We start from the raw sequence: 26187 nt of genomic DNA on the forward strand, positions 1-26187 counted from the left end.
TTCCTATTCATTAATGATATAAGATCCTTTTTTTCAAAAAAAATAAAAATAAAAATAAGCATTGAGTTTTCATTTTCCATTAGGATTATGTATTTCTTTTCTAATTAGGATTTCTTTTCATTTTCCTTGTTAAATTAGGAAGTACCTACTAGTCTTTGTTATTTTTCAATCAAGTTTTGAAGTATTAATTAAATTTAAGTCTTTCAGAGTTATTTTTGTGTTTGCTTATTTGGGGTAATTACGTTCTTTTTCTTCCCTATTTGTTATTTTCTCTTTTTCTGAATTTCCTTTTCAATCTTTAATTTTTAGTTTTTGCTTCTATCATACGTTGTCAAAACAATTTTAGTTCTGGTTGACATCATTAACCTATCCTCTCTCTGGACCTATTCACTTCCCAACTGCCTTCTCCTTCCCTCTCAACTTGATACTCTAGGTCGTGCTGGCAAATTAACTTATCGCCATCAAAAGGAACTTATTGGAAAGTGTAATTAGGAACTCATTCGTCATTTTTTCCATCGATAATTATGGAACTTGTCGATTCAACTGTTATGAAAAGCGCATCCACACTAAGAGTGTTTCAGATGCCATCTTCTGCAGAACTAATGAGCTTTGAGGTCTAGTAAAATATTCTTTTTTTCTTCATAGCTAGACATGGTTAATTTTCTAAAAGATGACTTGCTCACTTTTATGTTATCTGATTTATAGATTAAGCTTGTTTAACTTCTTCAATTTGTGTTGATGATTAGGTTTGAGGGATCTTGGACTTAGTGCATGTTGATATATAACAAATATTTGTTTTAAAGCACTGTTTGTTTATCTCCTGTTGAGTTATAATGACATGAAGATGTAAAGACACTATTATTGATATTATGTTTGGATTATAATTTTGTTGTTTTGGGCATGATGTACCTAGAATTGGGTTAGAAAATGGGTGATTGGCTAGCCACCTCAAAAGCAACTGCAACTGATGTATAGGGTGACCTAGCCGCCTCGAAACAAATTTTGGAATAGAGAAATGATCTTTTTACATCTTTTATACTTTTTTTGTAAATCTCTTTTTTAAATTAATAATTGAATTTGTAGAATCTACATGTGAGTTCCACAGATTCAATAGCTGATTTAAAAAAAAGATGTACAAAAGATACATGTGTATAATGTCTCTCTGTAATAATCCGCAACTCTAAAATAGTTTTTAGGGTTAAATACGTTACAGCCCCCTATGGTTTCAAATTTTTATTTTTTGCTTATTGTGCTTCATTTTTTTACCATAGATGGTATCTGTGCTATGGGAAAAGACAGAATTGGTACCTCCGTTAGTTTTTCCGTTCAAAAATTAACGGCTCGCCACGTGTCAACTCCTGAGAGTAAACATATGTCATAATTTAAAAATAAAAAATAAAAAATAAAAATAAAAAGCTTTAAAAATTAATAAAAAATTTTAAAAAAATATTAAAAACTAAAAAAAAAATTGAAAAAAAGAAAAAAGAAGAGGGATGGCTTAGCCACCCCAGGGCCGGTTTGGGGATGGTCGAGCCACCCCCAAGAGCGAAAGAGAAAAAAAAAAAAAAAAATTGCGGTGTTTGGCCCTTAGGGGCGGGCGAACCACCCCCATGGGCCATGAGGGTGGTTGGCCACCCCCAAGGGCCAAATCACCTTAATTTTATTTTATTTTTTTTAATTTTTTAATTTTTGCCCTTTGGCCCATGGGGTGGTTCGCATGGAGGTGGTCGAACCACCCCCATGGGCCTCTTCTTTTTTCTTTTTTTTCTTTTATATATATATATATATATATATATATATATATATATATATATATATATAAAGTTTTATTATTTTCAATTTTTTAATAATTTTAAAGCTCTTTATTTTCTGTTTTTTTTTTTTAAATTATGACACGTGTCTATCTCAGGAGTTGACATGTGACAATCTGTTAGTTTTGGACGGAGGTACCATCTGCCATCTGTGATAAAAAATGAAGCACTGAAAAAAAAAAAAAAAAAAATTAAAACTTAGTGGGGAGGGGGGTATTTAACCTAGTTTTTAAAATAGTCAATCTTCTTTTTCTTTTCTTTTTTTTTTTAAGAGAAAAAATTAGTCAATCACGCTAAAAGGAGTTGGTGGGGTTGCCGTCCACCCAGTACAGTTGATGGGGAAGCATGCTTGGGGGCGGTCTCATGGACGATACTTTGAAAAAATGACAGAAAACAACTAAGAAAAATAGAAAGCCGTTTCGTGACAAAAAGAAAAGGAAAAAAAAAAAAATGTAAATCAAACAAGAAGGAAAAGGAAGAGAGCAATTTTGAGGACAATGCTTTAGAATTTTGGAATTAATTAACTTCTCCAATTATACGTAGCTAACTTATAGAGTTTTTGAATTAATTAAACGTCATCAATTGCACAAAAATCCGACGTTTGTGTCTAAACTCGGCTGAAGTAGGCGGTGCGTTGGACAAATCACAGAAATTCTGTGGTGGCACGTGAGAGGTTGTTCTCTAAGCGCGTACTCTTTACTGGCGGGTAGATCGTACGTCTCTCATCCTGGATCTGGTATCAATGTGTGAAAAGGATTGACTGGAGCGGTGCATGGTGGTCGAGGTGGTGCGTAGAGTTTTCTTTGTCAGGAAAAAAAAAAGAGAAAAAAAAAAGAGAAGAAGAAGACAACATAGTTTGGCGCATGAGGGCGCTGTGATACGTTCCTGTATACTAGACGTAGAAACTTGGCTTCGATGCAATGTTAATTTCTATGTAAAAGAAAATGATTGTTGCGTTGGTTATCATGTTAAAGTAAAAAAAAAAATGATTTTTTTTAAAAAAAGTATTAAAATAGCTTAAAGAGATGTGTTTGGTGCCATGTTCTTGTTAATTTTTTTTTTTTTTTTTTTTTAGAATTTACGATTGAATTTATAAAACCATATGATGTGGATTTGCACATCTCTAACATGGAGATTAACTAGAAATGTGAAAGAGAATAAATCATCTTTTTTAATGTCAAACAAAAGAAAAAAAAAATTAGAAAAATTCTTCCACTTTCAAATTGGGGGAAAAAAAATCGACCTTCCCGTAAAATTGAGCCTATAATGTCCATTTAAATATATCCTGCAGAATTTGTTGTTTTTGATAAACTGTTTTAGAGGTTTGAAGAACAAAATCTAATACAATGAATTTGAAGACAAAAGGCAAAACATCCGGTGAAGAGAAAGAAGGGTAGTCTACTCTTCAACAGCTTTATTCACGTGAAGACCTCTTTGAGTGAAATCATAATGTATAACAAATATAATATCATAGTGATAGTAATAAAAATAAAATAAAATAAGCCAATTGAGAAGGATCCCAGTATCCCTCAAACTGCCCCTACTCCTGAAGCTTTCAACCAAGCATCCCTCAAATAATTTTAATAAACTGTATAGAGAATAAAAACACAGTATACAAATGGGAGATATTTATAATGACTGGCATTGTTTATTAATGGCTTCTTCTTCTTCTTCTTCTTCTTTTTTTATTTTTATTTTTTTTATTATTATTATTATTATTATTATTATTATTATTAAACAAAAAACTAAAAACTAAAAGCATGCTCCAAAACACATTAGCTGTTTTTATCCGTAAAAATAAAATAAAATAATAAACAATTTAAATCAAACAAGAAGGGAAAGGAACAGAGGAATTTCGGGGACATTGATTTAGAAGGAACGATCAAGTGCACGTATAATATTTTTTGAAGTGAAAACAGACAAATATTTTTTACCCCTTTCCCCGTCAAATTAATCCTCTGCCAATAACCATCAAGTGGAAGTAGAAAGTGTTTATAATAGATGAGGTGCCCTTGCCTCGGAAGGATTTTCGTCATAGAAAAAAAGAATAAATTATATTATATTATTTGATAAGAAGAATAACATTTTTATTTTTATTTTTCATTTGAGCACCACCACCAAAGGGTCTCTCCCAGTAATTGAGGGGGATGAAGGGAAAGTGATTGGAAAGAGCTGAGCAAAATTCCAGGCTCTCTTTTGGTATAATCACAAAGAGATTACTGGCTCCTAAAATTTAAAAAATTTGTAATAGTCTACACAGTGTATTCTCTATTACTGACGAAAAGTTATTCAGCTGAATATATTATATCATATTCTGAAAAGCAACAATTCTAAACAAATCTTTTTTAAGAATAAAAATGATGAAACGAGTTAAAAATATCAAAATATCTTTATTTGAATGGGTTTTTTAAGCCATTTAGTTCCTATATATAATGAGAAAATAGGTAGAGAGTTTAGTCCCTATAAATTGTTTGTGTACCAAACTCGAAAGTATGAATAATTTTGAGTGGGAGAAAATCAAATGGGAGTCCGACATTTCTTGTTTATGATCTATAAATTGGATTGCCTACAAATTGGAGTTTCTCTAGTTCTGTTTTCCCTTATTTATAATCTATTTTTTTTTTTCAATGTCCTAATTATATGTATGAAAATTTTAAAGATTTGTGTACTAAAAATCTGAACCACTTATTTTCTATACAAACAAATGTTGATGATTTTAAATCATCATTTATCCCAAAAGCTTAAGCTGATAGGAAGAAATGAATTTAATTATTTATATTCTAAAACTCTCCACCACATATAGGCTCAAGCTCCTACTTAATAGGTGAGTGAGACCCAACACGTGGGATATTTTAATTAAAATAGAAAGTGAATTAAAGATACATGGTTCGAACTCAAGACATCTGCTCTGATACAACATTAAATCACCACTTATCCTAAAAGGTCAAGTTGATAGAAATACATGAATTTAATTAATTTATATTCTATCAAAACTTTTGGGATAAGTAGTAATTTAACATTGTATCAAAGTTAAAAGTTCTGTGTTCGAATCTTGACTCCATCATTTATCTCACATTCATTTAAATATTTCACTTATTAGGCTTTACCTATTAAAAATGGACTTTGAGCCTACACGCGAAGTGTTAATGCGTTGATTAATTGATTAAATTTACTTTTTCCTATCAGCTTAACTTTTGGAATAAGTAGTAATTTAACATATAAGTATTTGTTGATTGAAAACTTATATGATGTAGCAGTTTTAGTTGTTCTCTATCAAATGACTATTCATGCCAAAATCATTAGCAAGTGACAATTATATAAATAAAATCAAAAAATTATAAAACAAAATAAAAATAAATAACACAAAGTTATCAGCGACGACATCTTTTATCGTAACTGATAATGTATTATCAGTGACGATCCCTTATGTCATCGTTGTTAACTTATCATCAGCAACAACATGTCGATTGTCGGCTTAGGTTCTTACGCTATATGTAACAACCGCTAATATTATTGGAGACAACCAAAGCCGTCGATGATAACCTTTCTCGACAGGACAACTGCAACATTAACTTATAAGCGATAATTTTTAGACTTTTAACGACAACATGTCGACTTTTAGTCATTTCCTATGGACAATTAGAATGGATATTCCAAGTGTTAGATCCTTATCATACACAATAACATTAATGCTATTTTATTTCACATCATTTTCTTCCTAATAAAAGTTTTTTTTTTTTTTTTTTTTTTTTTTTTTTTTTTTTTTTTTTTTTTTTTTCTAATGAAATGGCCATTCCATGTATCAAATCTTACATGTATTTTGATATATAACTTAATTTTAAAGAAGTGGATTTTTCTATCATATTATCCTTAACTTTTGAATACGAGTATCATAGGTTACAGAGGAGGTTGCCTATTATCTTTTCCTTTTTTTTTTCTTTTTTTTTTTTTTTAATTATTATTATTATTATTATTTATTTTTATGAATTAAATCTATTATAAAACCAAACACTGTCAATACAAAAACTTGGGTGGAAACTGGAATAAAATTCCAATACAAGGAAAGAAACACCTACACCCGATTAGACACTTGTAACAATGAATGACTGGGATCTATGCTTTGTGATTCATGACAAACATTTAAACGTTGAAGGTTTGTAAATGCTTTTGTAACTTTTGTTAGGAAGATTGGCATCTTGGAGTGTCTTTTCAAGAACTTTATAATATAGCATGTTAAGACATTATACGACCTAACAGCTTAAGTCTATAGATTTGGACTCAACCACATTATATAAACCACTCACATTTTTTTTTTTTTTTTTAACACTTTTTCAATGTGAAAATCAATCATTTTACACACACATGTATACTATGCAGCTTTGTAATGTATGGGGAAAAACTTAGTTGTGGTTCATTTGAAATCTGATATTTCTTGTAATTTGTTTATTTTAGTTGGTTTTTCAATTGTATTGGAATGCATAAATAAAGTTAAAAAGTTACGGTTACTGGTTATGAATTAGTGATTTTATTGGTCCTATACAAATGCTTGAATGTTTAGTTGAGATTATTTGGGATTGAATTGAGAGCAGGTGAGAATTTCTTATCATTATTGGAGGCTTTTTTTGGTTGCTTTTAGAGTGTTTCGGAGTCCAGTTACATATATTAACTAAATTAAGTAATATAAGACTTAACATTCATAATTATTTTTCTAAATTATTCACTCTATATATATGAGCAACAACTCATGTTTTGAACGTAGGACGGGATGTTACATAATATGTTAGTATATTTCTCGTTGTCAACCCCAAAGATTTGGTGTATCTTATTGTGATTACAAAAATACATTTTTCAAGAGATTTTTAAAACAATAAATAAAATAATGGGATTTATTATTTGTTAAGAAGTAATATTTGCTTCACCATTCATGGGTATATAATGATTTTTTTACATAACCTTAATTTAATGTAAAAAATAAAAATAAAAAATAAAAAAAAAAGTCTTAAGTCTTCGTCGAAGTCAACATTTTGGTAGTTGGCAAGTCATTATCAAAGGTGATAGCAATTAAATGAAAAAGGAAGGTGCATGCGTATGGTAATTGGAAACGGGAAATGATTTTTGGGGATGAAAAACCGTCTCTCAACAGGTTCTTTATAATAATAATAATCAAAAAATATATAATCAAAAAATGTCTTTTTATGTGATATCAAATGACATTTTTTGATTATATCTATTTTTTTTTATATAAAAAAGGGTATGCAAGGGAACGGTTTCTAATCCCTTGCATATCACCTCTCATCGGAAACAACCGGAGAAGATAAAGATTGCAGGCTTTCTTTTGCTTTTCACACCAAAAACTGAAGTCTTATTGATTAGAACGGACACACCCTACTTTTTCGCAAAAATAATTTTTGAGAAAAATATAAAAAAAGTCATAAATTTAAAAATAACCCAATAAATTGAAAAGTATACTAAAATGATATATCAAATTATCAAGATGTATAAAAAAATGAAACTTTTTTTTTAAAAAAAAATTATATTTCTTTATTATTTATATTCTCTTAAAAAATTAAAATAAAAATTTAATAAAAGAAAAAAAAAGATCAAGCGTATAACATACTCAACCATATGCGATGTTTGCCTACATTTATTGGTAATGAGCTCTCAAGTATCTATCGTTTGATGCATGTCATCAATTCCATACGATTAGCCTGTGAATGATGTATTGTACTTCTTGTTGACATGTTGTAATGTACATGTGTAGATTTTAGGTGTTTAGGTGTTGTCTTTATTGATGGGATCAAAATGTAATTTTGTTAGTATGAAGGAAATGGGATCAAAGTGTAATTTTGGTGATCCCACCATGCACATGTGGCAAGTTGTTGGAATATGTTTTTTTGATAATTATGGTGCTATGATTCATTTTGTCGTGCTTTGGGTGTTTGGTTGGCTTATGATTTGTGGATATAGAAGCGATTTATGGAATGATTTATTAATGATTGAGAGGGAAAATTTATGGTTGGTTTGGTATGGTGTTTAGGGTGAAACCTTTGGGTTGTGATTTTGGTTGAGGTTTGAAATGGCCAGATTAGGGGTGGTTTCTTTTGAGAGTTATATGCAGGTACCCTTGGTCAGGAGCAAAGGTTGTAGTATAGTAATTCCAAATCCAACTTCTGGGATATCTGGTTCACTTTTCATAGGTTTCCTAGTTTATACTGAAAGGAAATGGGCTAGCCAACTATAACAGGCGAGAATGATTATGCGATTGTTGTTCAAAGAAGACAGGATTCACACATTCCCTCAAGTAAACAGGCAAGTCTGACGTGTTAGCTCAATGTTGTTCATTCTTTGCTAAAGAAATGGGGGTTTTCTTACTACTTTTGCCAGTCAATGGGTGGAACATTAGGTTCCCCTTCTCATTTTCTGGTTAGAATGTATTTAGAATCAAATTTTAGTCATCCATATGTATCCATGGAAATGACGCAATTTAATAAATCTTTGTTTTTTTTTCAAACAAAATACCATCATATTACCATAGCAAAATACAGACCATCAAAATACTTTGAATTCACATAATTGTTCTTTACAAAATCTACAACAACTAAATATAATCATAAACCACTCTATTACAAATTTTCTCAAACTCATCCAATAGACATCCAGAAACCTCATAAAACATTACAATCCCAAAATCGTTTCTAGCAAACGAAACAGATAATAACAAAAAATCACTAACATATTACTCCACAAACATTACTATTCTGCCATTGAGAGATTGCAGACATGGAATTCCCAAATAGCACGTTTTCCTTCTCTTGGTTGGAAGTAACCCAAAAATCTGGCAAGCACACAAAAAGATGATAGTTTGAGAAGATGTTAAAGAAAAAAAAGAAAAAGAAAAAGAAAAAAAAGAACATAATATGAAACAAAACAATGTTAAGATAGATAAATTAGGAATTTAAAAATGCCGGTGTCAGCAAAACTAAAGCAACACAGCTTTCCAAAGATACTGGGTTATTATAACCAAAGATAGCAGCCACAAAATGACAATTCAAAACTTCAAAAATCTCATTAGATGCACAAATTAATGGTTTATAGTAATAGACAAAAATCATACAAACTATGATAATGTAGTAAACAACTATCAATCGTCCATCTTTTGAGAAATATTCAATTAACTTCTCTTGCAGATTTCTATAGATGTCTGATGGATAATTTTTTCTTACAAATAAAAATAAAAATAAAAATAAAAACTTTTTGCTTCAGATTGTTGACAAGCCTACTTAGGGTGTGTAGACTGCACCATACATTGATTTTTCCTGCTGTTTCGAGTCTTGGTGATTTGCATTTAATAAACCTTTGTTTTTTTCCAACAAAATACCATCATATTTCAATAGCAAAATACAGACCAACTCATCCAAAAACCTCATAAAACATTACAATCCCAACAAAAGTTTCTAACAAACGAAACAGATAATAAAAAAAAATCACCAACATATTACTCCATAAACCCATTCGGCCATAACAAACCCAGAAATTTCAAAAGAAAAAAAATTGATCAATAACCATCACCCCCAATTCAGCCCTTCCACAACCAAAATCCCCAAAATGAATGACACCCAAAAAAATTGTTCCTCTCCCCTCTATTCGGTCCTAGCCAAACAAAAATTCTAGCTATTAACAACGAGCTCGTCTCTCCGTAGGACGAGAGTCAGACGCTCGTCCGACTCTCGTCCTACGTGGCATAAAAATATATATAATATATAATATATTTATATATTAAAAAAAAAATGCAGAAAAAAAATCACTGCATGCGTGAGCTTTCCCCTTTCCCCCCATTTCTTCCCCCAAATGCCCTAAAATTTTCAAAAACGCTGCTGCTGCTGCTGCTCTGTCTCCCCCTCCAATCCGGCGACGCCCATTGACACAGGCCACGCCCACAGTCCAAAAAAGCACCACCCACCACCAACCACTTCCTCACCGAACGCACCGGCGACGCCCACCCACGGCACCAGCCCCATATTCATAAACCAAAAAAAAAAAAAAAAATTGCAGAAAAAAAATCTAACCTTCAAGAACAAAAATAAATCATCATATTTTAGTGTTTAGAGCAAGTAACACCAATCCAAGGAAAACAATCTGTTGTTTCTAAAAAATAAAACAACCAGCCCCATATTCATAAACCAAAAAAAAAAAAAATTGCAGAAAAAAAAAATATAACCTTCAAGAACAAAATAAATCATCATATTTTAGTGTTTAGAGCAAGTAACACCAATCCAAGGAAAACAATCTGTTGTTTCTTAAAAAAAAAAAACAACCAGCCCCATATTCATAAACCAAAAAAAAAAAAAAAAAATTGCAGAAAAAAAATCTAACCTTCAAGAACAAAAATAAATCACAAGCATCAATAACTTCAAAAACCCATGAATAATAAGTCAGAGAGAGACGGACCGTAGAGAAAAAGGGGAGAGAGACGGTGTCGGTTGGCCCATTAGTGGGCGTCGCCGGATTTCGAGCTGGTGTCGTGGGTGGGCGTCGCCGGTGCGTTCGGTGAGGAAGTGGTTGGTGGTGGGTGGTGCTTTTTTGGACTGTGGGCGTGGCCTGTGTCAATGGGCGTCGCCGGATTGGAGGGGGAGACAGAGCAGCAGCAGCAGCAGCGTTTTTGAAAATTTTAGGGCATTTGGGGGAAGAAATGGGGGGAAAGGGGAAAGCTCACGCGTGCAGTGATTTTTTTTCTGCATTTTTTTTTTTAATATATAAATATATAATATATTATATTTTTATGCCACGTAGGACGAGAGTCGGACGAGCGTCTGACTCTCGTCCTACGGATAGACGAGCTCATTAACAACATCATCATCCGAAACCATCACCCCAAATCTACAAAATCGAGTAATGATAGGCAGGGGCCATCTTGCCGGCCCCTGCCCGGCCCTTTCCTACGTGGAAAGGGCCATTTTCAGTTTTAATGTTTTTTTAAAAAAAAAAAAAAAATTAAAAGAAAATTCTGATTTTGAAAACCCATCCCCATCTTCTATACCCATTTCTCTTCCCCAAACCATTTTCCCCCCAAATCTTTCCCTCCTTCTCTCTCGATCTCCATCTCCTCTCCTCAACCCCACCGTGAGCCCGCCACCGTTCAACCACTCACGAGTCTGCCACCGTCGACCACTCACGAGCCAGCCACCGTCGACCACTCACGAGCCCGCCACACCACTGTGCATTCTCCATCTCCGGCCAAAACCCAATCACCGTGCGTTCTCCATCTCCGGTTCGGCCCTGACTATCCAACCACCGTACCGCCACGAGCAGCCCCAGTCGAACCACCACCGCCGACGAGCCAATCCACCGTAAGGTTTTCTTAGTTTTTTTTTTTTATCTTTCCTTTTGATTTTCTCTCTAGATCCGGTATTTTTAGTTGTTTTTGGGTGAGATTTGGCTAAGATTTGGGCTGTGTAAGTGTAGATAATGCATTATTTGTATTCCTTTTGATTTTCTATCAAGATTCTGTTTGGTGGCTATAAATATTGGAATGAGTTTTGTAGTTGCTGGATTTTCTTTGATGTTGTAGTGTTATCCTTTTAAGCATCTCCACCGTGAGCTCCGTTCCCCCAACTCAGCCAGCCGCATCTCTCTGTTTGCTATCTCCACCGTTGACGGAACCAAGGTTAGGTTTCTCTCATTTTTATTTTATTTTTCTGTTTTTTACACAAGGCACAATTTTTTTTTCTTTACATTTTCTTTGGTCTGGGTTCGTTTTGGTTTGTTGGTGGAAGATGAAATTTTTGAACAAGGATCTAATATTGTGATTGAGTGATTGAACCTGATCAAGGATCTAATTTGATGAGTTTATTATGATTTTTGGGGTCATGGTGCATCACGAATTCACGATGGAGGTGGGAGATTGAGAATGTTAGCATTCTGCATGTGGGTCTGATTTGGGTTCTTTGAATGAATGAATTTTGGTTTATCAAAACTCTATTTGGTTGCACCTAAGTTTTCAACAGAAACTGAGTTGAGAACCATTGATTTTATAGATATAAAGCAATTTTTTTCCTGAATTTCTAAAGCATTGTATTTTTAGCTTCTTGATTAATTGAATGTAGTAGAGAAAAAACTGGTTAATATGAAATGCTGGCTAAGCCGAAAGATGGTTTTTAATTTTGTTGGGTTCTTTGTGTTTAAGAGATGCATGTAGATTTAAAAACTACATTATGATTTGCGGTTGGATTTTTTTAGCTTCTTTTTGCTACGATTTTGGGATTCATGATCCTTATAAGGACAAGGCAATGATGGATGGTAAGAAAGAGTGGTTTCATCTTGCAGTGGGACTCTTATTTTTGGTTATTGGTGTTTCTGTTTTTGCATTCCATATGTTTGATAAAAATTCCATGAGAAAGAGTGGTTTGTGATTTTGTAAGTTTTTTTTTTTTTTTTTTTTCGTTCAAAATAATATTGTGGAATGAGAATGTTGTCACAAAGCTGAATGTGGCATGCTTGAATGGTTTTCTTGTTAACTGGTAATTTTATTATGGGTTTTGTTTCTAGATTCCGAATAATGGTTCATATGGAGCTTCAACTTCATTGGGTGAAACAAGCACTTAGTATGGAGTATGGGGTGAAAGCTCGGGACACCTCGTGAATATTACCATGAGGAACACAGGCCAATTCATTTCCTGGAGTTCAGCAACGTGGAGGAGGGAGAGATGATTACTGAAGGAGATTGCAAATATAACCTTCTCTTAGAAGTTGAGACTAGCAGTATCTTTCCAGAGGTTACATACAACGCCAAAGTGCATGTACTAATAATCTTAACTTGGAAGAACCTTTTTTGTTGTAAAAATCGTGTATCTTGATATGTTTGCATATTGATGTGTGAGGTTAAGTTCTGTAAACATTTTGCATATTGGTGTGTGTGATTAAGTTTTGTAAACTTTTTAAGGCAGGAAAAGTAAATGGAATTCGGTGGGTTGTTGTGTTGATTTGCCAAAGGATCTCTCATTTTATTTGCTGTGTTGCTGATGGTTGGGACAAGATTTTATTTTCCACCATGACAATATGTTCATTTGTCTTGGTCAACTCCGGTCAGTTTTTCTCTGTTCTTTACCGCATTATTGCAATTTTAATCCTAAGTTAATTACCAATTCTACAGAGCAAGAAGTTGAGCATGGTCAACATACCTTCATCACAGAATAAAATTGATCACAGAAATTTGAATAGCCAAACCATCCAATTAAAAATCCTTGCAGGCCTTTTCATTTTCCTTCTCTGGCAGTGGTAATTATTCGGGCTATAGTTGATGCACAGGTGCAACTGAAAGGAAATGGTCTTTTGAGTTCGATTGTTCCATTTCTTGTACTAGAATTCTACTCGTATGTACATGAAGTTGAAAAGCCCATATTAAGATGAACCTTTGTTATCATGTTTGCCATGTTAAAACATATCCACAACTATGCATAAGTGTTGTTTATTCAAATGGGCCGTTAACAGTTTGTGTGCATTTGTATCCAAATTTGAATGGCATTGCTACTCGGTGGATCTGAAAAAAAAAAAAAAAAAAAAAAAAGGGAACCACTTTTGCAAGCAAACGCTTTGACAAGCTCGGTAGAAAATTTTGCAAATATCAGACTCCAACATCTTCATTGTCGCCACAATCCCCCTACGAAATGCAACACAAAGTTATGAATTAGAAATTTAGTTTAGGTATTCACACCAACAGAAACACAAATTTAACCCACCAAATAAATCATTAAACATCAAGGAACATGATCATTTATTGAAAACCAAGAAACATGTTCGACTAAATCTATCCATCTTCACGTGTCTCTTAAACCCAAATAACATAACAAACTCGAAAACCGTCTTTCAGCTTAAACAACATTTCATATTAACCAGTTTTTTCTCTACTACATTCAATTAATCAAGAAAAAAAATTACAAAGCTTTAGAAATCTAGGAAAAAAATTGCTTTATATCTATCAAATTAATGGTTCTCTACTCAATTTCTGTTGAAAACTTTGGTGCAACCAAATAGAGTTTTGATAAACCAACATTCATTCATTCAAAAAACCCAAATCAGACCCACATGCAGAATGCTAACATTCTCAATCTCCCACCTCCATCATGAATTCGTGATGCACCATGACCCCAAAAATCATAATAAACTCATCAAATTAGATCCTTGATTAGGTTCAATCACAATATTAGATCATTGGACAAAAAAATCAATATCAAAATCAAAATTAGGATTTCATGCACTCTTTAAAATCAATATCAAAGTAAAACTTTATCAAGGGAAAAAAAAATTGTCCAATCTGCACTTCAACAACCTACTGAACCAGCACAACTAAGATTTGAATCTGAGCATCCAGCATACTAGATGGAAAATTAATAAGAAAAAAAACAAAAAGAGAGCTCTATTCAGAATATATATATACAAAGACAGAAAAGAGTGCTTCTATTACCACATGACTTGTTCCATTCCTCTTCATGCCATTTGGATATTATATTTTGATTCCTTTGGGTTAGTATGGTCAACCCAAATGATCCAAATTATTTGACATTCTGAAAAACATAAAAAGAACCTGTCGACCATTTTCTTTTTTCTGTGCTGCAGGAATCTATTTATTTATTTACTTATTCAAGCCACCCATTTTGGAGTTCCAAATTTGATTCATGGGCGATCCTACTGGTGCATCGACTATAAAATTGGCCAATTGGGTAAAAGGCTGTCCTGTTTCTCATTAAAAAAATAAAAAATAAAAAATAAAATTGCACCAAGTGCATCTATATGCTAGTGGACTAGAAATCTTGTGAAAACCACCCACATGAGGAACAAAAAGCTTAAACAAAAATAAAAGCTATTGCCAACAGTAGCTCCATTGTCACAAGCCTAAAGGCCAAGAAGCTAAAAATATGGCTTTAGAAGAAACAGGTAGGATTATTATATTGATGTGAAAAGGCATGCTGGAGATTCTGATTGTTCAACCATTCATTAGGGAGAAAAAGAGATTCTTAGAAAAAAAAAAAAAGAAAAAAAAGAAAAAAAAAAAAAAGAAAGCACCTAAATTCCACACTTTGCTTTAGTTAGTCTAATAGAAGTTATTTCTCCATATGGGAACACTTGACCAGATTCAATCAAATTTATGAACCACCTTTGCAAGTTTCTCACCACAATGAAAACAATGCTGGCCTTGCATACAGAAAAGGGCAGCCGTGCAATTTGTGAGTGTCATACAAGAAGAATGTGGTAATAATAAACTTTTGTACAGAACAAGAACAAAAGTGTTTCTCACATTACATATATACAGTTTGAGGATTACACCTATCAGGCAGAAATCACCAGACGTACATTACTGCAAGATGGAAGATGGCATTCTTAAAAACTAATATGCAAATTGATGCCTTTGGGGTGCGCTAGTTTGTTCCAAGGATGATCACAATTACAGTTACATCATCATGATATTTCCTCCTCCTCCCAGCTGGAACATTCATTAAAAAATTAGCATCCTATTTTTGTTAACATCAGTGATTGCATGACTTGCATACAATACCATATCGTTAAATTAATGCTTTGTTGGGCTAATGGGTGCAGCTCACCTGATTCAAATTCAATTACACGCATCACCCACCTCTTTTCCTCCTCTTTTTTTTTTTTTTTTTTTTTTTTTTAATTCTTTATGGAAAATTAAAATTAATTCTTTATGCAACTTTCTTGTGAACTTTCAGCATACTAGATGGAAAGACCATCAAACAATCAAAAAACCACAAACAATTTCCAACAAATCGGGTACTCACATGCTTCAAGGATTTCAACATCTCCTCTAAGGAGCTTCGGTTACATTACCCCCAAACAATCAAAAAACCACAAACAATCAAACAATATCCAATCAGGCAGCAAGAACCAATACCCATTCAGAGATTGACCCAAACCCAGCATCAACATCCCATTCTGAAACATCATGTTCCATGGGAGTTTTTCGGTTTACAATGTTTCACAATCCACATAAACAAACATGTAAGAAGGAATTTTATAACCAGAAACCCAACAGCAAAAAACCACAAATCACAACAAGGAACTAAAAAAAGCAAATCCGAAAACAACTGAAAAAACCAATAAATGGGGGAGATCGGTACCGAAGCCAGAAATGGGGGAAATCTGGGCCGGAAATGGGTCGCCGGAACTGGGGGACCTCGTCGGCGGTCGCTCTGTCGGAGATGAAAGACGGCCGGCGACAGAAGAAGGCTGGAGATGGAGAACTATGGTGGCGGGCTCATGCGAAAATGGTCGCCGGAACTGGAAGACGGCCGGAACTGGAAGAACGACGGAGAACGAACGTTGGCCGAAGATGGAGAACGACGGTGGCCGAAGATGGAGAACGAAAGTGGGAAGAAAATGGGTGGATGGAGAGAGGGAGGGAAAATTTGGGGGGAAGCTTGGTGGGAACAAAAATGAGAAAATAGGGGTACTGCTGGTTTTAGTTTCAAATTTTGAAATTTTTAATTTTTTTTTTTGTTTTAAAAAAAAATATTAAAACTGAAATGGCCCTTTCCACGTAGGAAAGGGCCGGGCAGGGGCCGGCAAGATGGCCCCTGCCTATCACTACTCTGGGTTGTATAGATCAATGGAGAGATATAGAAAGAATACCGGTGGAGGATGGCCGACCGCCGAACAGAAATCCACGCCGCAGATGCGTCTGAACTTTCTCATTTGGAAATTCTTAGTAAAAGGTGCAATATGAAAAAAACAATTGTTGACTCCTCTCAATTGACCAGTATAGAATCTTTTCTCTAGTTGAACGTGTAGCCATATGCTCAAAGGTTTCTCAAGTCGGCACAGATTTCCAAAAAAGAGAGAACGGATTTGAAGTCGCTCGGCTTTCAGAGTTTGTTAGCACAATTCAACCACGCGTTTGAAGACATTGGTTAAACGGTACGTTTTGGTGAAAAAAGAAACAATGATTGCGTCGTCTTCAACCTTTAATTTCCTATTTTCCTCTTAGACCTAGTTATTACAGAACGTTTGAAACAATGGTAGAAGGAAAATCACGAATCCATGAGTCGTGAATTTCGATCATCCTGGAAACAATTTGCCCCCTGATAAGTGGCTGGGGGTGGGCAGCCAAGGCATCAAGAGAAATTTTTTCAAAGGTAAGAACATTTTTTGGGAGGTGAGGAGGGGCATTTGACCCCTCTTGACCCCCTGTTGAGGTTATAATTTGGGATTGAATTGAGAGTGAGTGAGAATTTCTGATCAGTATAGAAACAAAACTTTTCTTTCCATTCACTTTTGTTTTTATTCTCAAAACAAAAACATTAACAAATAATCTAAACACAAAAGAGTCAAAATTATTTTCACTTTTATATCACATTATAACACCATTAATTTAAGAAAAAAAAAATTAAAAACACGTTTCAAAACACATTAACAAACAGAACTATTAACTTAGGCATGAACGATCCACAGTCCTTTTGTCTTAGGAGCAAGCAGGCTGTGTATTAATCATAACTCTCAGCGGTGTTGTTACCGCATGTAAATGCTTTGTAATGGATGAGCCGAAGCAATGAGAAAAAACTTAATTTTTTGTGATGATGTTTATTTTAGTTGATTTTTTAATTGTTTTGGAGTGAATAAATAAAGTTAAAAATTACAGTTTTCTGTTTCTGTTGTAATTAAGTTCTTTCCTATACAAATGCTTGAATGTTTAGTTATGGTTATTTGGGATTGAATTTAAAGTAATTGAGAATTTATTAGTGTGGCATGTTCAAATGTGCATACCCAATAGCCTAAAAAGTAGTAGAGATAGGTATTGATGAGAAAAAAAACACAGCCCTACAACTGCAAGTGGTGCTGATGAACTTGATTGGATTGTGGAAATCTTTTTCTTTGATTCTTTGATTCTTTGTCTTTTTTTTTTTTTTTTCTTGATAGAAACTAGAAAGAGAGAGTTTTGGAATATTCCATTGGCTTCTTGAATGTGGCCAATTATGGTGGACTCCAGTCAAAGTAGAAAGCTGAGACGCGCATAATTTGACGAGGGAGAAGACTTGTAAAGAAGTCTGAATTGTTGAAGAAAAGCATGCCCATGCGTAGCACAAACGTCCCATCTTCTTCTTACCAGTTTGAACTTCTTGCAATTTGCACCTTAGAAGACTCCTCAAGCTTTCACACAACAAACCGATTACTTCTGCGTTTCAGACCTTCGCTATCTTTGCTTCCTTCCCTGATTCATTCCTTTCAACAAAGAAAGCCACAAACAGCCACTACTTCCTCAAAGCATGCAGTTTTGAATCCTTGGAATAACAACTTTTGAGACTGCCCGAGCTTTCACACAAGATTCCATTCACTTTTACATCGTTTTCCTGATTCATTCCTTCCTAGCTACCAAGAAAACCATGAACACAGGAGAGTCGTCGTCGTCGTTTGTTTCTTCAGTCAAGAAAGTGGGAGAGCTCCTTCTCCCTCCCTTCATTCAATCACTGTGGGATCAATTGGTGGTTCCCGAGTTTTTGGACTTCGTACGCGGAGCAGGACTTGAAGAAAATCTTGACAAGTGGAGGAAAACGCTGTCAAGAATTCAGACAATGCTTGATGATGCGGAGGAGAAGCAACACAGTGACAGGGCTGTGAAAGAGTGGTTGGATGATCTCAGAGACTTGGCTTACGATCTCGACGACATTGTGGATGAACTCACCACTGAAGCATCGGCGGCTGAAAATCAGGATCCCCCAAGTAAGTTACGGAAAACCACCTCAGTCGTTTCTTGGTTTACTCGTTTTACTCCAAGTCGTTTTAAGATCAATAGAAGGCTGGGATCAAAGATAAAGGAGATCACTGATCGATTCAATGATATCGAGACACGGAAAAATCAACTGAATTTGAAAGAAACTGCTGATGAGAGGTCAAACAGAAGGAGATGGACACCGGCGCCAACTTCTGTAATGAATGATAGTCATGTTTATGGCAGGGAAAAAGATACAGAGGCTATGCTTGAATTGTTGCTAGGTGAAAAATATAGTGAGGCTGGAGTCTCTGTGATTCCTATACTTGGCATGGGAGGTATAGGAAAGACAACTCTTGCCCAGCTTTTATTCAATGATGAAAAAGTGCAAAGCTTTTTTGAATTGAAAGCATGGGCTTGTGTTTCTGAAGACTTCGATGCTGCTAGGGTAACAAAAGCAGTTCTAAAATCTGTCAGTACCTCTGCAAGCTGTGATGACAATGATCTGGATTTGTTGCAAGTCCAACTCCAGGAAAAACTGAAAGGGAAGAAGTTTTTAGTCATTCTTGACGATCTATGGAATGAGAACTACCATGAATGGACTATCCTAAGTGCTCCTTTCCTAGCAGGAGCTCCTGGAAGTAGGATTGTCATAACAACTCGCAATCAAGGAGTTTCATCAACGACAAGTACCATTGAAGCCTACTGTTTGGAAGTGTTGTCAAATGATGCTTGTTTGTCTGTATTTACCCAACATGCACTAGGGGCAAGCAACTTCAGTGCCCATCCAAATCTTAAAGATATTGGTGAAAAAATCGTTAAAAAATGTAAAGGCTTGCCTTTGGCAGCAAAGACCCTCGGAGGCCTCTTGCGCACTACGTTGGACCGTTATGAATGGGAATGTGCACTAAATAGCAAGATATGGGATATACCAGAGGAAAGAAGTGGAATTGTTCCAGCTCTTATGTTGAGCTACCACCATCTACCTTCACATTTAAAGAGATGCTTTGCGTATTGTTCAATACTTCCGAAAGACTATGAATTTCAGGAGCAGCAACTGGTTTTGTTATGGGTGGCAGAAGGTCTAATTCAGCGACAACGAGATAAGCAAATGGAAGATTTGGGTAGTCAATATTTTCGCGATCTGTTGTCGAGGTCATTTTTTCAACAATCAAGCACGAAGGAATCAAAATTTCTTATGCACGACCTTATCAATGATTTAGCCCAACGGGTTGCAGGAGATATATGCTTCAGAATGGAGGATAGAATTGAGGGCATCAACAAAGGAGAATTTTCCATAAAAGTTCGGCATTTGTCTTATTTGGGTGATCGTTATGATGGCCCTAAAAAGTTCGAGGTTTTTTCTAAACTCAAATGTCTACGAACAATTTTGCCTCTCATGCTACCTAATATGGGGTATTGTTATTTGACTCATAATGTTCCTCTTAAATTGTTGTCGAAATTACCATGTTTAAGAGTGCTCTCTTTGAGTGGGTACCGCATAGTTGAGCTACCGAATTCAATTGGTGAGTTGAGGCATCTACGGTATCTTGACCTCTCTCACACTCGAATTAGAGGTCTACCTGAATCAACAACCACTCTCTGCAACTTACAAACATTGATATTGGAAAGTTGTTCTTATATAAAGGAATTGCCTTCGAATTTGGGAAAACTGGTCAACTTGCGCCACCTCAACATTCTCAATGCAAATAAACTGGAAGGGATGCCTCTTCAAATAGGCAAATTAACTAATTTGCAGACATTGTCTAATCTAATTGTCAGAAAAGGCATTTGCTTCGCGTTAAAAGAGTTAGGTTATTTGTTGCATCTTCGAGGGACACTCATCATCTCAAGATTGGAGAATGCCATTGAACCCAGGGATGCACGCGATTCAAAGTTAATTGAAAAGCCCGATCTCAATGAGTTGTGCTTGGAATGGAGCGCCCATGTGGATTGGTCAAAAGATAGAGCAAGCGAATTAGACCTACTTAACGTGCTACATCCAAACGAGTCTTTGAAAGAGCTCACTATCAGGCGCTATGGTGGTATAGAATTTCCGACTTGGTTAAAAGGTCATTCATTTCCTCATTTGGTGCTCTTAAGGATTGAAAACTGTAAAAAGTGCACATCATTGCCACCAGCGGGCCAACTACCATCACTTAAACACCTTTTCATCGCAGGCATGGCTAGTGTAAAGAATGTTGGTAATGAGTTTTATGGGGGTAGTTGTTCACAACCTTTTGAATCCTTAGAAACTTTGTATTTCAAGGATATGGAAGAATGGAAGAGCTGGAGCCCTGATGGAGAATTCACATGCCTGCGTAAGCTTTCTATTAGAAATTGTCCCAAATTGATGGGGAATTTTCCAAACCACCTTCCCTCACTACAAAATGTTGTTATAGAAAGATGTGAGCAGTTGGTGGTTTCAATTTCAAGCTTTCCAGAGCTTTGCAAACTAGAATTTGAGAATTCAACAGGGGTGGTGCGCAAAAGTAAGGTGGACTTCACCTCACTAGACTCTAAGTCTCTTTCAAGAATTTCGGACTTTACATGTCCAAGAGTTGGGTTTATGAATGTAGAATCTCTTAGTATTGCAAATTGTGAGGAGCTAACGCCATTATGGTCAAATGATGTGGGATTACTAAAACCCCTCCCCCGTCTTAGTTATATGATCGTTGATAACTGTCAAAAACTAGTTTCTTTGGTGGCAGAAGAAGTAAAAGAGCAGCCACAACAGGGTATGTCATCCACACGCAATGACATGAAATCTTTACCCAAGGCATTGATTTACAACAGCAAATGTCTTGAGCATATTTATATTAATAATTGTGATTCACTGACCCACATTGCAACAGGCCAACTATCTCCAACTCTAAAACAGCTACAAATATGGCATTGCAAGAATATACGGATTTTGCTGGACGAGAATGATACCAACAGTTGCAGTAAGAGCACACCTCTTCTTGAGTACTTGCGTATTTGTCAATGTCCATCCCTTAAATCCTTAACATCCAGTGGAGAATTACCTGCAACACTTGAACAGGTCATTATTTTGGAATGTGGAATGCTGGAGTCAGTGGCAAAAAGCTTCCATCAGAACTCTTCTCTTGAAATAATTTACATTTTGACTTGTAAAAACCTTAAATCCTTACCGGACGAAGGATTGCTCCCATGCAACCTTAGAGAGCTGAGGATTTTCGGTTGTGAGAAAATGCGGGCCCTACCCAATTGCATACACAGCATCACCTCTCTTCGAGAATTGAAGATAGAAAAATGTCCAGGTGTGAAATCCTTTCCGGGAAAAGGCTTTCCCACCAACCTAACATCACTTGAAATCAGAGATTGCAACATCACTGAGGCCTTGCTTGAGTGGGGGTTGCAAAAGCTTACCTCTCTTCAATATCTTGAATTTCGAGGTGGATGTCCGCATCTGGTGTCATTTCCAGAAATGACGTTGTCTGCCTCTCTAACCACCCTCCACATCAGAAACTTGCCAAATTTGAAATACCTATCTTCAGAAGGCTTTCGATCCCTCTCATCTCTTAAAACGCTACAAATTGGTTGGTGCAAAAAGTTGTTGTCCTTTCCGGATGATGGTCTGCCTCCCTCTCTAACCGGCCTCTACATCAGAAACTTGCCGAATTTGAAATACTTATCTTCAAAAGGCTTTCGATACCTCTCATCTCTTAAAACACTAGGGATTGGATGGTGCGAAAAGTTGATGTCCTTTCCAGATGATGGTCTACCTCCCTCACTCTTGCATCTTCACATCGTTTGCTGTGAAATGTTCACATCCTTTCCGAAGAATGGTCTGCCTCCCTTACTCCAGCAACTTCATATTAAAAATTGTCCTCTACTGAAAGAACACTGCAAGAAAGATCAAGGACGAGAGTGGTCCAAGATAGCCCACATCCCTTGCGTTCTAATTGATGGTATGTTCATCTATGACCCAGAACGAGAAGAGCAGAATCAGCCCATATATCCTGTATTCAGAACCTTCGCAGAGGATTTTTTTTATTCAGAGGCGTAAGACAACTCTTTGGTTGGGTCTCTTCTTTGATTTCCAATGCATTCATGGTCTCCATCCCCAGAATGGGAGGCTCTTTTGATTGTCTTCTAAATGTTGGCGTTGGAAAGACCCTATTGCTGTTGTTCTTGTTGATTTGGTGAACGTGTGAGTATTCTCGTTGGAGTTGACGGCATCGTAAATGTTTGTTAAAATGCCTAAGTGACCAAGCAGCGAGAGAAGGCTTTTGACAATTGAGTTTTTCATTACTAATTGCCTTGTTGCTGATGATTACAGATTTGCGAGAATCATTTAAAAAAGGTATGTGACTGGATATTTTCTTCTTTCTTTGTATTGTTTCCGCCTCAATCAAAGAATAAATTAATGGACACAAGAATAGTATACATTTTTCTAGTGAACTGAGATTGGTGAAATGTTTTTTTGTGAGTAGTTTTGCGCCAATAGCAACAGAAAAATCATATTATCAAGCTTTTTCCAATATGTTTTAGATTTGGACTAGAAAATGGAAAAATATCTCATTCTGGTCTTTTATCTGTGTGCAAAATAATGAAATGCATTCCATTGCATTGGTGTTATCAATTAAAATATGAATAAATAACATCTTAATTACATGGGTCACTGTCTCTATAATCTTATTTGAGGGAAAAGAATCAGTTCTATTTGAGAGAGGGATTGAACAAAAAATCAGTTCTATTTGAGAGACTCTTTGTGTATATTCTGTTTATATTTGTTTGTGTGAATATTTATGATTTTCATTGATTTTTTAGATCACCCTGCCGTTTTTAGGTGTTGAATTGCAGATTGTAAGAGGTGTGGACTTAAGATGGTAATATATCTCCTCGAGGGCGACCCAAAATTCTTTCGAAGCTGCCGATGGCCAGGTTTCTTTTTACCATATATGTAAATGTTGTGTGGGAGATTGAACGTTGTCCTGTATATTGTAGTAATCACAATCACTTTGTGATGATTTGATTTCTCCCTCCATTCCAAAATGAATTTCTTGGTTTCAAATCAAGCAATTTCGTTTGAAGAATGGTTGCAATACTCAAAATGATTTTCCCAATATCATAGGTGGGGCACACAATTTTCAGTTTTAGATTTATGCTTCTATTTAAGCAAGTGTTGTGGTATTGTAGAAATAATTGGGGAACTTGATTCATAACAATTCCAGCGAATTATGGGTTAATGGCGAGACTCCTAGAAGGCCTATCTCTTTGTTATTCATCTTCTTGTTTTGATTCTCTCTTTATTTTCAGGACTTTAGTTCCTCATCTCGGTCACCATTCTACCTATTTCAAGCCCCTATAAATCTGTAAATCTGTTTGTAAGCCCTACCAATCAGCACTGTGAATCCCCATTAATATGTTATTGTTCACAGTTCCACCCCCATTGCCCTTTTTATTTTATTTTTTGGGTGAGTCATGAACTCATAGAATTACTTTCGTCTTGAGGGATTTGATGTGCGGAGAACATGAATGGACCTTTTTCCGTTGAATCTTTTTATTTTTTATTTTTAAACTTTATACTAGCAAGTCAACGAGTGCAGTTTGAAAGAGTGTTTGCTTAAGGACTGTCATAGCAAAACAGAAAGCTTTATTTGGTAATGTTGCTTATACTATCTGCTTTTGTCCATTAGGGAGATACAAGTGCGCGAGAATGTTGGACGTTTAGATGATTTGAATCTAGTAGGTGTTAGAGGATAAAATCAGCACCTCAAAACCAGCCTGAAAATCAGCAAAGGACTCCACATTTCCTGCTGACCAGCCCTCTTACAGCAGCAGCAGCTACTCGTCAGACTAGCAGCCTGCAGCATTTCTTCTCCTGGATTCCTGCTCCATGTCTTCCGGATGCTGCGGGATGCATCTCTACACCGCAAACTCAGCACACATCTTTTTTGTATCTTATAATGTTTTCTATGTTTTCCTAGGATGCAAACCTTGAATTGATATCCCTTAAAACTCTTCTACGTGTTGCTCTATAAATAAAATGCAGTTCACTGGTTTTTGGTCAATGCAACCAAACCAGTTCTTCCACCAATTCTTTCAGTAGGTGGGACTCAACCGGTTTCTCCTTGTGTTTCTAAAAGGTTTGGAACTCCTTCATCGTATGGGTTTCCAATTTCCATGTGTCCTTGTTAGACTTGTACTAGGAGAACCTCGTCAGCCTCTATAAATAGAGAAGTCATGGTGCACAACGAAAAAGACATACACCAAAGGCAAAGGGATTTCTTTGTCCTCTCATAGCTTAGTGTGCTAAAGCATTTTGTATGAGAGTGAAATATGGGTGTATTGGGGTTTTGGGTTTTGAGTAATTTTCTTCCTGTAACCATATTCCTAGTGAATTTCTTCGTAATTGCTTCCGCCAGTGGACGTACCTCATATTGAGGGAACAACTTAAATCTTGATGTCGTGTGTGATTGATTTAATTTTATTGTCTTCTTATTTTTCACATTTCATGGGTCTTGGGAAATAGGATAAATTTCCTAACCAGTACACGAAAAGAGATGCTTAGGAGGTAGAGTAAAGTAAAGATGCGATCAGGAATATTGTGGCTTAACAAGCATGTAGATGTAGGCTTGTTAAGTCGAACCGGCCACTTTAAATTTTAGTGTCATATGGGATTAGATTATTTTTTTATTTTGGAATCCTGAAATTTATTGTCTCAACAAATTTATCTCCCTTAGTTTGGGAGCAGCTGAGTTTTGTTAATTCCCTCGTACTAAACAAGGATTGGTAGGTCCTAAAGCTTGTTTTTTATGAATGCAAAAGCAAAATGTAATTCATTGGTTACAGTGAACCTTCATATTACGCAAGGTAAATAAGATTAGCAATTTGTGTATGTATTGTAAAAAAAGCTTACGATGTTAATCAGTGTTCTGTATATTGGTCAGGACTAGAAATATATTTCACATTCTTTAATGAAATGGTCGGGAAAGACATGTTCCTAAACCAACCGATCTTGTTCACTTCATTTTGGACATTGATATCATGATTATCTTTGTTTAACCATCTGAATTACGGATGGCATTTTCGAGCCAATTCAGCCAATTATATCTATATGTAGATATTATCAAACCATGTTCAGCTAATGTGATTTAGGGATGTCTTCAGTTTTTAATTTGAAAAAAATGTTTTGATATTACATAAGAGTTAAAAGTGGTTTTGTATTTTTAAGAATGTTTAATGTTTTAGTTGTTTGTTAATATTTTTATTTTAAAAAATACAATAAAAGGCAGATAACAAAAGTTTTATCAAACAGAGCTACTAGTCCATCAAATAGATTAAATTGGTGATTTTCTTCATACAAATTTTTGACATCCATTATAAAAGTATTTTTAACCCTTCTCACCATCAAATCCTTTGCCAATAACCGTGTACGTTAAGTAGAAGTGTTTATAATAAATGAGGTGCTCCCTGCCTTGGAGAGATTTTCCATCATAGAAAAAAAGAACAAATTTATTATATTATTTGATAAGAAGAATAACATTTTTATTTTTATTTTTTTATTTGAGCACCACCACCAAAGGGTCTCTCCCAGTAATTGAGGGGCATGAAGGGCTCTATTTTGGTATCATCACAAAAAGATTACTGGCCCTAAAATTTTAAGAAATTTGTACTTTGTATAAATTGTTT

At 35.2% G+C, this 26187-nt stretch overlaps 2 protein-coding genes and 1 long non-coding RNA gene across 6 annotated transcripts; 2 read left to right on the forward strand and 1 right to left on the reverse strand.

Annotated features, from left to right (window-relative positions):
- The first annotated feature begins 10703 nt into the window (after window positions 1–10703).
- Window positions 10704–12799, forward strand: LOC133869306 (proline-rich extensin-like protein EPR1). Its single transcript, XM_062306262.1, has 3 exons — window positions 10704–11158; window positions 11380–11475; window positions 12357–12799. The coding sequence occupies exons 1-3, from the start codon at window positions 10704–10706 to the stop codon at window positions 12448–12450; spliced, it is 645 nt and encodes a 214-aa protein (XP_062162246.1). The 3' UTR covers window positions 12451–12799.
- A 395-nt stretch (window positions 12800–13194) lies between these two features.
- LOC133868806 (uncharacterized) lies at window positions 13195–16414 on the reverse strand. The gene is made up of 2 exons (XR_009900405.1): window positions 15944–16414; window positions 13195–13467 (listed from the first exon to the last, which is right to left on the reverse strand). It is a non-coding gene; the product is annotated as an uncharacterized LOC133868806 (long non-coding RNA).
- A 1345-nt stretch (window positions 16415–17759) lies between these two features.
- On the forward strand, window positions 17760–24737 carry LOC133868805 (putative disease resistance RPP13-like protein 1). 4 transcript variants are annotated; one of them, XM_062305821.1, is made up of 4 exons: window positions 17760–21266; window positions 21384–22855; window positions 23323–23436; window positions 24192–24737. In XM_062305821.1, the coding sequence occupies exons 1-2, from the start codon at window positions 18203–18205 to the stop codon at window positions 22556–22558; spliced, it is 4239 nt and encodes a 1412-aa protein (XP_062161805.1). In that variant the 5' UTR covers window positions 17760–18202; the 3' UTR covers window positions 22559–22855; window positions 23323–23436; window positions 24192–24737. The 4 variants fall into 4 exon arrangements, with proteins under 4 accessions (XP_062161805.1, XP_062161802.1, XP_062161806.1 ...); XM_062305818.1 differs by having other exon boundaries at window positions 23342–23436; window positions 24192–24736; XM_062305822.1 differs by lacking the exon at window positions 24192–24737 and having other exon boundaries at window positions 23323–23651.
- The last annotated feature ends 1450 nt before the right edge of the window (window positions 24738–26187 follow it).

The sequence above is a fragment of the Alnus glutinosa genome, chromosome 5, assembly GCF_958979055.1.
Source record: "Alnus glutinosa chromosome 5, dhAlnGlut1.1, whole genome shotgun sequence".
In the NCBI taxonomy this organism is placed as follows: domain Eukaryota; kingdom Viridiplantae; phylum Streptophyta; class Magnoliopsida; order Fagales; family Betulaceae; genus Alnus; species Alnus glutinosa.